Below are 18,744 nucleotides of genomic sequence, written 5' to 3'. Positions count from 1 at the left end.
AGAATTGTTGCTTATCATAAATTACAGTCTTAGAATTCTAACTTTCTTTGCTTCCTTCTGCAATCATTATTAGGAGAGTTCTTTGCTTTAGTTTGCTGGAGCCACTGTGATTTTTTTCCAATTTGCTCTAATTTATTTCTAGAATCTACTAACCATGTGGAACTCTCAGTTTGGTTCAGATGCTATTTACAAAAATGGCTGCTAACCGCTCTTTATAGTCTTCATCCAAAGCCTATTGAAGGTCAATGGTTCAGGCCTTGTGTTTATTAAAGATACAAAATGTCTTTTTGTAATTTTGTTTGCCTTGGGTTTGGTTTTTGCGCAGATTCTTGTGGCCACCATTGCATTTCTTTTGCCAAGTGCTGAATACTCCTCTGTAGAAACAGATAAAAAGGTATGTGGCATAAAACACAAACTCCATCATTGTTTTTGCTTCTTGAACTACATATTAAAGGAAATTTATTCCTAAATCTGATTTTAAAATATTAAGCTAACATTTAAACATTTTGATGAATTTGATGAGTATTGCTTATGTGTTCATTTGCATGTTTCTGTTTAGTTTATAGTTTCATTATTACTTTGCTTGTTGGATTGGTGCATGGCACTACCAATGAAAACCTTACTAGAGCCAGTATCTACTGTTCTGGAAGATCAACATTCCTCCAAAGCTCCCTTACTGGATTACGTATATAGGGTGAGTATGAAGAATCGATTCAGTATGAATTGTTTTTAACAAAGTTTTTAAATGTGTAAAGATGTGTCTATTCTGGATCATTGAGGCACAGATGCATTATGGAAGCATAACTGATGATTCCATCATTTGAATTACATTGAAGTTTTTCAGTTACTGTTGTTTAAATCCATGGGTTAGTTATGAAAACAAATTAAAATTTCACCCCTAACATTTAGGGGGTAGATTTTATTTTCTGGAAAGTTACAAGTAAGTCTGCTCAGTAGCTTTGGAGCTTAAAGGAGTTAAAATGGCTCCTTTTTGAAATTTCAGGGCTGGTTTGTAGTGTTTGGGGGATCATGTTGACTTACAAATGATTATTTAAATGCTTCAATCATTGGGTGGATAAATAACTAAACAAAATAGTATGTATAGGTTAGTTTAAAAAATTAAAAAGTACAACATATTCTGAGCATTGGTTGTCATGACTCTTTCTATTACATTATAAATACCAATTTTAAAAAAAAAAGTCATTTGATGCCAAGATCTGAAATGTTACACACACAAACTCTGGAGTATAAAATTTTAAACGTTGGCAGTTTTGAGAGAAAAAAGAAAGTGCCTTGGCCAATAGATCTTAAAACACTACAGAAGCAGAGTCCTGGCTCCCAAGGAGCTTAGGAGTCCTGTCAGGGGAAGCACCTACAGTAACTCCCCACTTAATGTCCTGTCGCTTAACGTTGTTTTGATGTTACGTCCCTGCTCCATTACAGAACATGCTCCTTTAAAGTTGTGCAGTGCTCCCCTATAATGTCGTTTGGCCTCTTGCGTTGTCCATGGCTGGCAGCTCCCCCATCAGCTCCCCTGCGCCCCCCCCGTGCCTCCCGCCGGCCGGCAGACCCCACAAATCAACGCCTTCCCCCTACTCCCCCCGCTTCCTGCCTGCAGCAATCAGCTGTCTTGCGGTGTTCAAGAGGCTGGGGGAGACGTGAGGAAGCAGCACGCCATGTCCTCGCTCCTCGCCCTGGCCTCCTAACGCCACAAACCAGCTGATTGCCGCAGGCTGGAGGCAGGGGAGGGAGGGGGGAGGAGCAAGGACATGGTGTGCGGAGTAAGGGGGGGATGAGGTGGAGGGGGTGAAAAGAGGCAGGTTAAGGGTGGGGTTTGGCGGAAGGGGTGGAGTGGACGGGCTCAGGGTTGAGCCCCCCGCCCCTGGCAAAGTCTGTGCGTGTGCTTGCAAGAACAGCAAGAGGAGCAGCCGGACAATCCACCCTCTTCCACTCTCTAACTCCACCACATCAACTGAGCTTCATACTCAGCAATGATGATCGTAGTATTAAATTGTTTCTTTAAAATTGTTTAAAACTTATACCTGTATTAAATTTCTAGTTTAAAATTGTTTAAAATGTATATGATGCCTTTTGTCTGTCAAAAAAAAATTTCCCTGAAACCTAACCCCCTATTTACATTAATTCTTCTGGGGAAATTGGATTCGCTTAAAGTCGCATTTTCAGGACTATAACTACAACATTAAGTGAGGAGTTACTGTATTCTAATGGCATGACTAGTAAACGTCACAAAGAAAGGAGTTCCTGTCCTGAGGACCTTAGGAGATCCATGGCAATGTTTGTCTTTCTTTCACGCGTGTTTATGAGGACTGCTAGATCTGGATGAAAACTATATGCACCTCCTGCTGTCAAAGCTGTGACTGTTGAATGAGGTCCCCCTAGAGGAGGACTGTAGAATCACACACTTTTAATACTCAAGGCCGACACTGAGGAGATAGAAGTCTACAGTTGTGTAAAGCCAGTTTCAGCTTTGTGGCCATTTCCCAATGGACAAGCACCCACTCAAAATAAAGAGCAGTCTCCATGACTGCTCGTCCTAAGACATTTGTAGAACTTATTCATTTAATGCAAATGCTAATAATAATCAAATGAAGACAAGAAGTACAGTACAACTACATATAATTAGCAACATTTTCCATAAGTAAGTTAAACATGTTTTATGAAATATCAGTACATCTTTCAAGTAAATAAAATAATCTAGTTTATAACTGATGTAATACACTTTTGAATACGTCTGCAAATGCCTGAAGGATGATATTCTATAATGACATTCCAATTTATAACAATATACCACAATAGATCTTGTCCTAATTGTGAAATTGTACTTAACAAGCATGAAGTCAGTCTTCCTTTAAAATATGCATAAACACATTTTCCAAATATAAAAATAGCATGTTGATATTGCTTTTATTTAAAATCAAGATCTGTGATGATAAATAGTTTTGTTTTCATGGCTAATATAGTAGTTTACTGATAAAAAGATAATTTGATAAGAAAAAGCATTTTCTTTCATTCTTAAAGAATCGGTGAGAATTTAACAATGGGCATCATTATTATATCAATAATATATAGTAGTATTATTAATAATAATTTGCATTGTACTAGCCCAGAGGAGCCCCAGTCTTGGACCAGGGTCCCATTGTGCTATGTGCTGTACAAACACCCAAAAATGATGGTCCATTCTCCACAGAACTTACAATCTAAATATAAGACGAGAGAACAGGTAGATTCAAAAGACCGATTGGGAGAGCACCAGGAGACAGAGACAATACTGGTCAGCATAATGGGCAGCATTCTCAGCACACCAGATGTATATGTGTTGTCAAGTTTTTAGTAGACATCACAGCAAAGAAGAGTTTTATGGAGAAGTTTACAATGTTTATGAAGGGCAGAAACACAAAGATGCTTGTTTGAAAATTTAGCAAGTGGATGATAAAGGCGGGTGTCATTGTCATAGTGGAGGCAGGAGTTAACATCTTGATAGTTTGAGAGGTAGGATAAGGATAAGCAATGAAGAACCTTAAAAGGGATGACAAGTAGAATAGTAATGGAGAAGCAAAAGCCAGTGGAGAAATGCAAAGAGAAGGGTGACTTAGTCAAAGCAATGAGCTGTGATGATAATCTTTGCAGCATTGATTTGAATTGATGCAAACAGGGTGAGATTTAATTGGTCAAGGCCAGATGGGAGAATGGTGTAAACAGAGGTTGTTGCGCTAGTCACGATACAAAATGGGGGCCTGGACTAGGGTTTTATTTTAGCAAAGTGGTGTAGGAAGAAGCAGCAAGATTTAGGGTGTGTCTAGACAGCCGACATTAAAGCTCATGGCTGTATGGTTGCAGCTCCAGCGGTGGGAGAGAGCTCTCCTAGTGTTGTAATAAAACCACCTCCACACGGGGAATAGCTACCGTCTACACTGCCACACCCCTGAGCGAAGAACGTTTCAGAACTGTAAGTGGCAGTGTAGACAAGGCCTTAGACATAGCCTATATTGTAGAATATACTACAATGTGTCAGAATTTAATAGCATAGTAAATTTATCTCATCACTTTATGTCACTTGACTTGATTTTTTTTTGTACAATTTATTTCTAGTACAATTTTCATTTCTTTTCTTCTTGCAGGTGTTGCACTGTTGCGTTTATGGTTCAAGCACATATACGCAGCAAAGCCATTACATATTGAGCCTTGCAGATCTCTCATCTAATGACTATGATCCATTTTTGCCATTGGGAAATGTCAAGAATTCTGAGCCAGCACACTCCCATTCCACTCCAGATTTGGGAAATCTACTCACTGTTGTTGAAGGTAAGTAACTCCAGAGAAAATAACTTGAATATTGCTAGGATTTCAACATTAACAATATGAGGATTTAATAACCTAGTAGGTGGCATTTCTTCGTTGAAAAACATGCTTGCACAGGTAACGCTGAATAATTCTACAGGTGTTTTACAGGGAAAGCCATGTGGTTCAACGCATTCATAGTCTGGAGTTCACTTACGTTAGTGTGTTCAGTATATTAGGAGAATACCAGTGAGGAACCAGAAAATTTCAGACACTTCTTGATGCTTACTAAAATGTGTCAAAACCATAATTTCTTTGTAGAAAAGATAACAGACTTGCATAAATTATGACTGCAAATACGTCAAAAGAAAACATAAAGACATCTTCAATACGACTCCAAACGTTAAATGTTTACCTCAAGAGCCCTCTTTTGGAAGGGAAAACCATCAACTAGTTAACCACATAGGGAAGTTGATATACTGTTTTGAAAAGAGAGAGAGCTGGGAACTCCTAACACATTTGAGCTAGAATGGCAAGAGAGTAAATATTTGTCCCAGTTAAGAAGTCTAATTGAAATTCTCATTTGGAGTCTAGAAGGATAGTAGTATTGAGGTAACGTATATAAAAAATGTTAATTGTGCATATGCTTTCTATGTTAATTTTAGTTGTTTAGTGATGTATGACAGAGAAGATGACCTTATCTATTGATTCAAATGTAATTTACATAAAAATTCTGAGTTTAGATTGAATTCAAATCCTCAGATATATAAGAGTTCGTAATAATAAAAGCAGGGTTCTGTTGTACAACAGTTTGGGGCTAAATTCAAGACAGCTCTGTTTCTGCTGCTTGTCAGAGCATCTTGAAAACTTCCCAAAGCCATTAATAGACTGCAGATATGTGGTATGGAATTCTTAGGATCTCGCAACCTCACAAGATCATTGGAGGAGATGGTGTGATGGGATAGCATGATTTTGGTAATTAATTGATCTTTAAATATTCATGGTAAATAGGCCTAATGGCCTGTGATGGGATGTTAGATGGGGTGGGATCTGAGTTACTACAGAAAATTCTTTCCTGGGTATCTGGCTGGTGAATCTTGCCCATACGCTCAGGGTTTAGCTGATTGCCATATTTGGGGTCGGGAAGGAATTTTCCTCCAGGGCAGATTGGAAGAAGCCCTGGAGGTTTTTCGCCTTCCTCTGTAGCATGGGGCATGGGTCACTTGCTGGAGGATTCTCTGCACCTTGAAGTCGTTAAACCACGATTTGAGGACTTCAATAGCTCACACATAGGTGAGAGGTTTTTCGCGGGAGTGGGTAGGTGAGATTCTGTGGCCTGCGTTGTGCTGGAGGTCAGACTAGATGATCATAATGGTCCCTTCTGACCTTAGTATCTATGAACAAAGAAGAAAATGTCACTTCTCCCATGTGCCTTTTCTAAAGTGAGAAAGTCATAGATATGATGGTATTGGGTAATCACTTTTGCTTGTGGTTACATATACAGAATTAAAACTATGAATAAAATTAACTCCAAATCAAATCCTTTTGAGAACTGTGTGGCTAGTCCATTGTGTACCTTGTTTGAACACCTTTTTTGCTTTATGGGAAGCTAAACAAGTACGTAGTCATGAGTGATCTGATGTTGATGGAATAATATGAAAACTCTCCAAACAGCAGTGGCTCTTCACTTTTTACTAAGAATGACTTTAACTTTGTAAATATTGGTTTCAAGGAGAGTCTCACTAGGAACTTTTGAGAGCAGAACTTGGACCTTATCTGATTGGACCTGATCTGATTTATTGAAAACCAAAACATGTCATCCATAGATTCTGGCAGGCTCAATGGTATAAAATTCTAGTAAAAAACTGTAAACATGCAAAAACAACAAGGAGTCCTTGTGGCAACTTAAGAGACCAAGAAATTTATTTGGGCATAAGCTTTCATGGGCTAAAACCCACTTCATCAAGTGCATAGAGTTGAAAATACAGTAAAGAGCTATAAATACACAGCATATGAAAAGATGGGAGTTGCCTTACCAAGTGAGGGGTCAGTGCTAATGAGCCAATTCAGTTAAGGTGGAAGTGGGCTATTCTCAACAGGAAGGGGTGGAAATCACTTTTGTCGTGCTAATGAGGCCAGTGTAATCAGGGTGGCCCATTTCAATCATGCAGCATTTCTCGGGGATTGTTGCAAGAAAAACTCCTGTGATTGTAATACATAAAATGGCCAAATAACATTTTGTAGATGAGAGAGAGAAAGACACATCTCTCACAATATTTTATAGTGAATTCAGTTCTATGTATGTCACATGATTTGATTCACCCATTACAAAAAAAATGAACTGCTAGAAGGATGTATTCACTAAGGGAAAACATCTATTTATGTATCTTGGTCAATATCATTAATTCAAGCATTAGATTAAGAATAACTTCCAGAGTACAATATTGTTCTAAAAACTTTATGTAAATCATTTCACAGAAATATTTTTTTACACAGGATTCAGAAACAGATGCAGTATAAGGATGTGCAAAATAATGCTAGACTTTCTATGCTACTTTGAAATACAGTTCTTTCTGTATTTCATGCTGGAACAAATTTTCATCACGACAGCATGTTTTCTTTTTACTTCCCTTGTACCTGCATTTTTAGTTTAACAAAAAGGTTAGAGGCATTAAAACCAATTGCTCTGCACACACTTCTTTCTGAGTGGGTACATTTTGTGAAGAGCAGAAAGATAAAAATAGACGTGAGAGAGATTTGTCATTTTAGGTAGAACAAAATGTTTTTCATCTTGGATATGTTTGTGCCTTGTACACTCTTCTATTTTACTGTCATGCTATTTTCAGACTAATGTTAAAAAGGGATTCTTCCTGCTTTTTTTTATTTTTGTTATTTACATATGCCTTTTACCTATCACATTATTCATCACTCATTATAGCTAGCTACAACAATACAATAGGTTTAATCAGGTCAGAGAAAAGAGGAAACACATTACAGTAACAGCTGCTATAATAGCAACAGGCATTGTAGAAGCAATACTGAGTGTGTATTTTAATTCAAAATATCATAATAGTGTAGGCAAAAAGCAGATTATTAATTTTGCAAGGTAACTATCCAGGATAATTAAAATAAGTTAAATACAAAAAGTTAATTGTTACAAGATCAATTAAAATTAATAAAGCTTTCTGCTGTTTGCTTCTCCCACTTCTTTAATATTCTCAGCATCCACAAGAAAATTAGACATACTCCCCAACAATATGGAAATCTGACAGCTTGAAATCACTGTCACTATTTTTATATTAATGAAAACTTCAACATTAGGAATGTTAAACATATTTATTCTAAAAACCAAAGGTTATGCAGTAAACTGGACATTTTTTTCTCCCTTTTGATTGGATCTTCTGGGCGCTTTTTTTGTTTGTTGTATAACCAGCAAGCACTGGAGTAATGCCCACCCCCTTCAGCTTTCTTCTGCTTGGCCCTTCAGCTTCTAACCTCGTGTTTACCCACTATAGCATAATGACAACACACCTCGCTGGGATAGAATACCTTTGTTCATACTCCTTGCCTGAGACTGAGAGGGGAGTGTGTAGGTTCCAGAGCCTCTTTACCCTTCAGCACTTCTTCTTGGAGGTGGTAAGGGTTTTCTTCTCTTTGAGGACAGACTGCATTAAACTACCCATACAACAATAATCATAACAAAAACAAGGTTTATTAAAAACAGAGAGAAATAGAATTGCAGCAAGAGAAATAGTTTGCTTAACATATCTAGATTTTTAATTCTCATAAACTAGGTAAGGCATTTTCAGCTTAGTTACAGCTCGTGAAAGCAGTCCTCTGTATCTAACCACTTTGGTCCTTGTCTCAGCACTGCTCTGCTCACTGTCAGTACCAAGATCCTTGATCCAGGGCAGATATCTCCACTTTTCAAACCAGTTTTCTCTGCCTCAGTCACACACACAGTAGGGTACCAGATTCATGGCTCATCTTGCAGGAAGTAGCCCACTGAGGAGAGGATGACTATTGAACAATAAAAGCTTAATGACCTAGCTCAGATGCCATCTTTCACAGACCTGGTTGTATCTTGTTTTGGTTGGGGCCCTAGTTAAAAGCCCTTAGGCAAGTTTTTTGTTCTTTTGTCATGAACTATGAATTATGGACAGAGGCCTGGACACTATTTCACAGCCTGATTCAGCTGACTTTTACAGACACTGATATCCTGTTGCAGTGTTGGGATGAACTTGAAGCCTGTTAGGTGATTGATTATGCCCCAGTGAAAGAAATGCTGAATATCTGAATAAGAACTTGGAGATAGTCATCTTTCTGTGTAGAGAATGAGGGAGTTAAAAATACGCTTAATGTCTTATGCACCTCAGTATATCAGTTTGATAGTATCCTGTTTGAATGCAAGTTAAATCAAAGGATGCTGTAAGGGCAGAACCAATGGGGAAACTGCAAGGAATAGCAAGGGTCCTTTGGGAAACTGTAGGGAAATGGGAAATAACCCCTGGCTTAATGCCCACTAAGTTGGCAAAGTTTACTCTTCCAAGGCCAAACTGAGGATCAAAGCGTACACTAAAACCTTAAATATGCTGGCCTAGACTGGAAGGGGAGTGCAGGTTTGAGTGGGGTGTCCGTAGCAGCTGGAGTTGTGTTCATCACACACACACACAGAGAGAGAGAGAGAGAGAGAGAGAGAGAGAGTGAGCATGCTTCTGCAGCAATGCAGACTGTCTCTACCAGCCCAGAGATGGGCGTAACTGGGCTGACTGGAACTTATTACAACCTGCAAGGAAAGATCAGGGTTTAGATAACGGGAAATATGCATATAGACCTTTATCATTTTAAACTTTGATTCTTGTTGCTAGGTACCTCTGGCTGAAAGAATAAATAATGCTTTGTTCTGAAGAAGCTATTTCTGTGTCACTTCAAACTTATTTTGTCACAGTTTTCCAGAGGAAATGGTCTTGCAGGTGCCAAACCCGCATGCCAAGTTGGGCCTGTCAGGTTAACACAGTTGGTAAGGGAGCTGTAACTCAGAATCTAGTCCAAGAATGCTAGGATGATGTGGTTCCACCCAAAGTGACTTGCAGGAATCCAGGCTGGTCACCTGGGAGATGCACTGAAGAGGGACTGAAAGGGGTCTAAATCACAGCTCGCCCTGTAATGGTGATGATGATGATCTAGATTATGAACTTGTTTGGACCATAAATTCATTCTAAAGAGTATGTAACACAGCTAAGAAGTCATGATAAGATGTCAAATAAGATGAAAGTAAGCTGTTGCTAGTACGCTATGGCTGGGTTCATTGCTCTGTGATCCCCTTCTGACAACAAAAATCACGACACAACCCCAGGAGCGGGGACTGAAGTCAGAGCCCCCCCAAACCCCACCAAAGTCTGAGCCCCACCACCTCAGGCGGGAGGGACCAAAGCCCAAGGGCCCCAGCCTCAGGCTGGGGGTTGGGGCCTGTAACCTGAGCCCCACCACCGGGGGCTGAAGCCCTTGGGCTTGGGCCCTGGGCGGTGGGGCTCAGGCTTCAGCTTCTATCCCAGCAAGTCTAATGCCACCCCTGGCAACCCCATTAAAATGGGGTTGTGACCCACTTTGGGGTCCCAACCCACAGTTTGAGAACTATGGTATTCAAGATTTAATGAGACTTTAGACTGGAGTAGCAGCAAAGAACATCTGAAAACAGTCATCTGTGTGTTGTGTGTCTGTCTTTGCAGATGTAAAGCACGGTATACATGTTAAGTATTGTTTATTAAGAGGCTTGTCAGTGCTCAGCCCGTAGGAAGGAGGAAACACCTGACAACACTTGTGTAACCTCTTTTTGCAGATGAATGGAATATCATTGATTAGGTCCAGAAAGAGCTGTTTCCAGCCCATTGTGACAGAATGCAGGCAGCTGTTTTCTGTCTTTGATGGTAGACAGGGGCAGTAAAATTAAGTGTTCTTGAAGATTCCACTCTTTCAAAAAAAAAAAAAAAAAAAGAGGAGTGGGAAATCAGGGGGTTTGTGAAATACAGCTTACACAGACATGAAGAAAAGCTGTGTGTAAGCTGAAAAGCTTGTCTCTCTCACCGAAAGAAGTTGGTCTAATAAAAGATATTTCCTCACCCACCTTGTCTCTCTAGTATTCTGGGACCAGCACGACCACACCAATATTTCATCAGTGTTGTTTTACATCAAATTTGGCAGTATACAGAGAGAATTCATGATTGCGACTCACCTAGCAAGGAAAACTAGTGCTGTCATGGCAAATAGACAAATGCTTTATGATTGATCAGGAAGTGATACATCAGCTCTGCCTCATTAGATTACAACAATTATTATGTTATAACAATCCATATCCCACTAACCCCTCTTTTTGTCCAGTGATAGTGGTGGTTATTAACTGGCCACTTCACCTTGAATGGGGCCTTAGAATATATGTTAACTGCTTATGTTAAACAATCTGTTTCACCTTCTATTCAGCTGTGACACTCTGAGTAACTTTCCAAGACCTGAAGAAGTGCTCTTTGTACTCGAAAGCTTCTCTCTCTCTCACCCACAGAAGTTGGTCCAATAATAAATGTAACCACTTTCACAGGATGTCGTTGTAGTCTTATACCCAGATAACTACATTTTGAGGGAGATGTGAATTAGAATAACTGTAAAATACCCAAAAGAGAATTTTGAAATCTAAAGATTATTTGAAAAGGAATATAAAGTGGTTTTTTTTATTATTATTATTATTATTTAAAAATGTTTCTTTAATGGAAAAATAGATGGCTTTAAAAGAAAAATAGATGGCTTTAAAAGAAAAAAAAATCAAAACAGCCTTATAACCTGCCATGGACTATATATTGATTGAAATGTGTGGGTGTTCATTTTAATTACTCTTTGCTGCTGTGGTTGATTATTATCTTTGTATTGATTGATTTTTAGAAAAAAAAAGAAGAAGCTTGGAATTAATACCTCTAACTGCACGGATGGTTATGACACATCTAGTAAACCACTTAAGTCACTATCCCCTCAGTGGAGGACCTGCCATTCTTCACAGCCTTATTAGTGAGAATCATGACAACTTTTATGTGGAATCTTCTGAGCTGTCTTCAGAAGTCTTCAGAAGTCCAAACTTGCAATTATTTGTATTTAATGACAGTACTCTTATATCTTACCTTCAAATTCCTGCAGAAATGACTGTGGATACCGAGCCAGCAGGAGTCCTCTCAGATGTAAGAGTAATTGTCAGAGATATCTCAGGGAAATATTCTTGGGATGGCACGATATTATACGGACCTTTGGAAGGCTGTCTAGCACGTCAGACTGGAAATAATTCATTTGTGGTTTTGGGCAGTCATGAAGGGCAATTTGAGGCCCAGGCAGACTTTTCTCAAACAGAAGAAGGAGAGGATGCTCTTAACGAATTGCTAGAAAAGATTGGTAACACTAGTCCTGAATGCCTTTTACATCCACAGCTAAAATTAAATGAGCCATCACCACCACCATTTGGTATGAGCCATGTTCAAGAGAATGAGATCATAGAAGCCATAATAAGGCAGAGTGCCCAAGAAAAAGAGCATGTACGTAAATGCAGTTCTGATCTTGATATGAACATAGCGAGTGAAGAAGAACCAAGTTCTGCTGAACCACAAGCACCATTTTATTTCTGTAGGCTGTTGCTAAACGACTTAGGAATGAATTCTTGGGATAGAAGGTAAGCGTGTATCTATGAATATATGTTTGTAATGCTGCTGCTATCTCACAAAGCTGAAGAAGTCTTCAGTTTCCCTGTGCTATACTGCCACAATTGTGATTTACAAAGATGCTCATGCTGGTGTCCCCTTGTACTAATCAGATGGAGCCACTGGCATAGCATTCTCGAAGAGAAGGGTCCCTGGGTCTGAAATGGCCCACTTTGATTAGCTTCAGGATAGGCTGAAAAATACTTGTTTCCTCAAATATTGAAAAAAAGAGAGAGAACTGTGAGGTTGGTTAGTAGTTGGGGAAAGAGCATTTTTCAGTGTTTTGCTGGTTGGGGGTATAAAGGACAGAACTGATGCAGTTTAGTCATAATGCATGGAATTTTTTAATGTATATTTTAAGTCATCCTTTTATTTAGCTGTGTGAATTATGAAACTCATGACATATATTCTATGATGCATTTTCCCTTAAATCCATGTTTTATGTATCTATAGAAAAAGCTTTCATCTACTTAAGAAAAATTCTAAATTATTGAGAGAGTTGAAAAATCTGGACTCCCGTCAATGGTAAGTGAAACTTACTCAACAGTTCTAATGTTAAAGGCCACATTTTCAAGGGAGGGCACCACAACAGCATTCCCAAAACTAATCATTCCCAGAAGAAGTTGCCTGTGTTAGCAATGTAAATACCTGTTGTTGTGTATTCAATTCAATATATTGAGTTTTTGGTGAGAGAACCAGTAAATCAGCCTATTACTGTTTTCCCCATGCTTTCAGTCCATTTGGGTGACACCCTCTTCACAAGTGTGAAATGAAAAGGTTTCTTGGTTGTTGTTTTTTAGCTGGAGTGAGCAAATTACTTTTGGTGCCACTATGTATGAGACTGAATATAAGTAGCAGGATTTTTGTTTAAGGAGTCATATATATTTCTGTTTTCATGTCAGTGTCCATAATGACGTAGGTGAAAGGAGCTATTCTGAATGTATATTAACCAAGGAATATTTTCCCAAAGAAGAATTTTCTTCAAAATGATTCATATGACAATAGCAGTCCTCTAAAGAGCAAGCTCAAACCCATCTCTTTAGAACTAGGCAATGGCAGAATAGAGTTCTGAATGTTGTGTACTATTTGCCATTACTTAAAATGTGATTTTTTTCTTTGAAAAATGACTGTAAAGATAGCATTGTGGGGCATTATTGTGTCCCAATAATTTTCAGAACAAATATGCTCAGTTTACCCCCCAAAAAACCCTTTTTTACACACCTGGGTATGTCAGACTCAGCTTGGGTTCTGAAAGTCCATGAATGTTTTTTCCTTCTTCTACATCAGTAATTAAGATTCTACAGGCCAAATTATGCCCTCATTAATACCTGGGCAACTCTTCAGTGAGGTTGCACAGATGTGAGTGTTTAATCCTGTAATTGTAATTAGGTAATCAATTTTTTGCTGATGCACAAAAAGAATAGAATCCAGTTCACTCTCCCCTATGGTGTTGACTCTTCAGTGTAATCAGAAGTAAAACATGATAAAAATTAGTTTTTGCCACTTAAGTAGGACATGACTGTATTCCTACAAGGATCAGATCTGTTGCGTAAAATGGTGTGATTTTTATATAGTCACATTTCAGAGTACACTGCTCTTAATTTGAAGAAAAATTAATTGAACTAACAAGTTGTTCTTCAAGTTATGGTCCCTATGTATATTCCACATGTGGGGTACACATGTTTGCCATGCGCCCAAGTTCGGAAGTTCTTCAAAGCAGTGTCCATTGGTCCATACAAGTGCAGGAGCTCTCCTTGTGTTCTTGACCAGTGTTATAAAAGACAGTGAGGGTTGACATCTCTCCAGTTCCCTCTTACCACCGCATGGCCTGAGTCGGACTCTTGTCCTCCTTCACTTTGTTGTATAATCTATTTGTATATAGTTATATTCTTAGGTTAGTAGTTAAAAAGTTATAATATAGTATCGAGTATTTCTTTTTCTCCAGTTGGGGATCCCCTCCGCCAGCTCTGGGACTGTGCCCTAAAGTCCTGCAATTCAAAAATCGTATCTCCTGCCCTTAATCCTTCTCCATCTGTCATGAACATCAGCTATGCTTGCACTCTTTGGGTGAGGTGCATATCTCTGCAAAGTGCAATATTTGCTGCTTCTTCCCACCCAGAACTCAAGAAGCCTGGGAGCTTCTCCTACAGAAGCACCTGATGGAGAAAGTTATGGGGCCCCTCTCCGATCCAGACCAGGGAGACCATCCTCACCTACCTGGCATGTGCCTTGGAGTGGTGCCGTCAACATCGAAACCCAAGGACGACTCTTCTCGGGCTCCTCATGAGCGTAGAGGGCACTCTCATGAGTGCAAGGTCAGATCCCTGTTGAGGACTGTCTGTAAGAAACGCATTTCCTCACCAAGCCAGTCTGGGTTGTGTGAGATGTCGCAAACGGAACCTAAGGAGCCAGCTCCAATGAAGTCCCCCAGATCTGAGGGCAAGATACATAGAAAGAAAGGTCCGCCAATTCTGTCAGTCACCCTGGTACCAAAGCATAAGAACGGACACTTGCCAGTTCTGTCTGAGTTCTGCTCCAAATCCATCATTGGTACCACTTCGTCCATCTAAAGACTATCCAGTTGTTGTTGATGTGTTGGATCCATCAGACTTAACTGCAGGAACCCATCAGACATCGGGGCATACCAAGACTTATATAATATCGGAGGATATATTCCTCCTTATCCTCAGTCTCCACTTCTTTCTGGCCCAGCCCTCCTGAAGCAGGGGTTCTCAATCTTTTTCTTTCTGAGCGCCCCCCGCCACCAACATGCAATAAAAACTCCACAACCCACCAGTGCCACAACTGCTTTTCTGCATACAAAAGCCAGGGCCAGCCCGGCATTAGGGGATAGCAAGCAGGGCAGTTGCCTGGGGCCCCATGCCACAGGGGCCCCAACAAAGCTACATTGCTCAGGCTTCAGCCCCAGGTGGCAGGGTTCAGGGCCCCAGGCTTCAGCCTCAGGTGGTGGGGCTTCGGCTTTCTGCCCTGGGCTCCAGCGAGTCTAATTCTGGCCCAGCTTCACAGACCCCCTGAAATCTGCTCACGGCCCCCTAGTTGAGAACCACTGTCCTAAAAGATATCCTTACTCGGGAGGAGGACCTTACATCGCTGTCCCAGGAGCTGTCTCACCTCCAACCATCAGGAATGCCCTGGTACTGATGGCACTGCCACTACCAATGCAGCTGTTCTTGGACTTGGATGAATCAGAGGAGATGGACATACCATTGTCTCCATAGAGGCACTCAAGCCCGATAGACAGTCAAGAGGTTACACTCACCATTCTCCCTTGTACAACTTCCCCAGGGACTGCTGAAACTGATTTCCTTGGGGTCCCCTGCAACCAATTGATCCCTCTTTCTAGCCTCATTGGAGTCCATTGAATCTTTATGGAAGGTGTCCTAGCCCCTCTCAGGAGTTGTACTGCTTCTCTCCCTCTCTCCAGCCAGTTCTGTCAGTGGAAGAGGAGGAAGAGGTGGAACCAAATCAGCAGGTACCAACAGTTCCAATGGGTACCTCTTTGTCATTCCCATATGAAGCAGTCACTCCTTCTCCGCCAAATGACGATTGCCATTACCAGGAGCTGTTACAAAGAGTGGCCAGTTACTACAAATCCCTTTAGAGGAGGTCCAGGACCCTCAACGCCAGCTCTTGGACATCTTACAGTCTCAAGGACCAAGTAAGGTGACTTTACCCATCAATGAGGCCATATTAGAACCAGGTAGTGCAGCAGGTACTGCTGGATTGAAGTAAGAGGAGGAACTGGAGAAGCGTCAATATTCACTGCCTCACATCTTCTGTTGGGAGCATGAGAGCTACTGTGCACGTGCAGGCCAACAGGCATTGCTCTGAGGAACTTCTAGACTTGGGCATATGGCGCACATGTGTGCCCCATGCGTGGACTATGGTTAGGGACCACACATCTCAAAGAACCTCCAGTTACAGTAAGTAACCTCCACATTTTAAAATGAACTTAGATTTCTTGTTACCTCTAATTGCAGCCGTGAAACTCACAAGATTGCAGTGTTTTACATTGCAGAAGGACAAGAGGACAAATGCTCAATATTGTCCAATGCAAGAGGAAGCCAACCATATGAAGATTTTGTTGCTGGATTGGGCTGGGAGGTAATAGTAGCAAACTTAAAATGTTTTTGTAGGGTTGTTGAAATCAACATTTTTAAAATGGGTAAATTGTATATTACCTACGCATATTTTAATTTTCAAAACCAGAGAAATAATTTTAACTTGCTGCATGATATTTGGTAGAAGTTCATTTAAAAAAATGCTGAGCAATATACAAAGCAGAATCCTGACAGTCCATATGTTAAGCACTCCCTGCCACATGTAAACTGTGAAATATTTTAGAAAATAGTTTCTAAAAAAAGGAGGCTAAAAGTACTAATTTCAATTGTTTATTTTTATATATTTGTATTTTAATAGTTTATTCAATTGTGAAATATTTCTTACCATCAGGTGTTTCAGGGAGCTGAGCTCAGGGGAGCAACCTAAATGCAACTTTCCATTAACTTTTTTTTTTTTTTTAAAAAGAGAAAGAGAGAGAAATTTGCTTTAAATTATTAGAGGAATTACTGTAGGAGCAGCTTGTGTTACATTTGACATGTTTCAGAACAAAACATGTTTTCTCCTGTTTCCCGTAGGTCAGGCCAGACAGTGGTTTGTTGTTACAAAGCCCTAGAGTTTGGTCTTGCCATTGACCCCCAGATTTCCATCAAAGTGATGGTGATGTTAACTGTTACTCATTAGTGGGAGAACCTCTTTACACATCTTTCTGTGGAAGACCTACTCATCTGAGCCACATTCTGAGACCAGATATTCCAAGAGGTATTGTCCGATCCTTACTGTAATCCCAGAGCGAAGTTATAGTCCAAGAAATCCTTTACCCCTACCCTGACTCAGTATTTACTGAGGCAAGCTGTTCTTCCTAGAGCCTTGAGTCACTAGGCTTTCAGGGATCAGATCTCTGCTCTTGCAGAGGCCTACCTCAAAGTTCATGTTGCTCTGCCTAGAAAGCTTGCATACTACAAAGACTAGCACTCAATAAACAACTTCAATAAATAGATCCATCTATTTATGGGCTCACTTCCACAAGTACTCTCTTCAGCTCTGACTCATGAGATTTCTGTACCCATTAGAGCTACTCTCTCTTCCACTAGACCTGAACTTATCCCTGGGCTGTTGACTGTGAAAGGATATTCTCTACTATGGGTCATCTGTAGCTTCTTGACCTGTACTGCTCACTTTTGTCACAAAGTAGCATAAGGCTGCTAGATTAAATCAGAGAGCTCCTAACTGCCTGGGAACTAAGGACCTGATTTTCAGAGGTGTTGAGAACCCACTGTTCCAGTGGAATTGAATGAGAGCTGTAGATGCTTAGCACCTCTGAAACTAAGGCCACTGGCCAGTGTAGTTTGTCCTTCATTTCAGCTGTGATCTAAAGGGCAAAGTGATGAAGATGAACTTAACCATGGTCACTTGCATAGTCAGCCTTCATGGCATTAAAAAAACCTGGAAAATAATGAAAAGCATGTTATGTCTTTCTATGGGTAGAGAGAAATCTAATCACCCTCTTTGCCATTCACATAGTCTCAAAAAAGGAATTGCAGAACAGACTGGCTAATCCTCCATCAGATCCATTAAGGGGAACCAAAGCTCTAGGTGTTCTCCTTATATGACAGCTATGGGCATTTACCCCACAGGGACATAAACATTATACCAGGAAATGGGAAGGTACAGAAGCTCCTCTTCTGCTGTCCACCTTTTGAATGAGGATGATGCTCTTGAGGTTGATGCCTTGTACCACCTATACGCTAGAGGTAGTACGTCTTTTCTCTTTCCCTGCTAATGGAAAAGTTACATTAGAAGGTATTGAGATCTTAGGCTAGTGGCATCCCAGTATTCTTCATTTGATCCAGGGCACCTTGGTGCAGTATATCACCTCATCCATTCAGGGTATGTGTCTGCTGCAGCTGGAAGTGTGCCTTCCAGCTCAAATAGACAGACGTGTGTTAGCACAGGTGAGCTAGAGTGCTAAAACTAGCAACGAGAAAGGCCAGTGGAATCTCAACCCAGAAGTGGCCCTATTCCATAAAGAAAATTATGGTCAGAAAATGACTCCAAAAATGGAATCCTCTTCTTCAACAGAGCTGCTCCATGTCTTTCCTCTTACTCTCCTTGCGTCAGTGAGAAAAGTACATGTTTACAGCTGTTTACTCTTGTTAGCCCTGCAGAGCCACTGCAGCAAGGGGAAGAGTGAGCTGGATTCTGTTCTGGATCACATACCATCAAGAGGATTGTTAATTAAGGTCCAACTGCATGGCCATATTCTGTCTTCATGTACGCTGTGCAATCCTATTGAGGTGCAACTGAAGGCAGAATTTGACCTCGGGGATCCATAATGCTAGTGATAATGCATGAAACGGTAAAAAGAACCTAGCTTAGCTTTCAGCTCGGAGGCTGAGTCTGCATGGCTAACAGAAAAAAACAACTTTTGACATGTAAGGTAAGCAAATTTGAACCATTTCTTTTTAGATCAGAACCAAAGGCAGTAAGGCAATAAACAAGCCAAAGCTCTGGTCCCTTCCCATCTGTTTATACTCCCTTTCGATCTGAACCTGGTCTCGTATGTCCTCCTGTGTTTTCTCTTCAAGCCTGTAAGACAAGTCTCCAAAAGATTCTCCACCCTTCAGACAATTTT

At 40.4% G+C, this 18,744-nt stretch overlaps 1 protein-coding gene across 13 annotated transcripts in view; it reads left to right on the top strand.

Moving 5' to 3' along the window:
* The window catches only part of RALGAPA2 (Ral GTPase activating protein catalytic subunit alpha 2), a 306,764-nt gene that overhangs the window by 159,616 nt on the left and 128,404 nt on the right, over nt 1-18,744 (top strand). For 12 of the 13 annotated variants that reach the window (XR_012158341.2, XR_013635627.1, XR_013635626.1 and 9 more), the window contains 6 exons: nt 326-394; nt 560-694; nt 4,140-4,323; nt 11,230-12,001; nt 12,483-12,554; nt 16,031-16,154. Coding sequence is in view for 8 of the 13 variants with exons in the window: in XM_073339773.2 (XP_073195874.1) it covers nt 326-394; nt 560-694; nt 4,140-4,323; nt 11,230-12,001; nt 12,483-12,554; nt 16,031-16,154 (1,356 nt within the window). In the remaining 5 variants the exon portion in view is untranslated. Of the gene's footprint in view, nt 1-325; nt 395-559; nt 695-4,139; nt 4,324-11,229; nt 12,002-12,482; nt 12,555-13,974; nt 15,909-16,030; nt 16,155-18,744 lie in introns of those variants that run through there. The other variant, XM_073339781.2, reaches the window with a different exon arrangement.

The sequence above is a fragment of the Lepidochelys kempii genome, chromosome 3, assembly GCF_965140285.1.
Source record: "Lepidochelys kempii isolate rLepKem1 chromosome 3, rLepKem1.hap1, whole genome shotgun sequence".
Lineage (NCBI taxonomy): Eukaryota > Metazoa > Chordata > Testudines > Cheloniidae > Lepidochelys > Lepidochelys kempii.
This window is presented reverse-complemented; position numbering and strand designations above follow the sequence as displayed.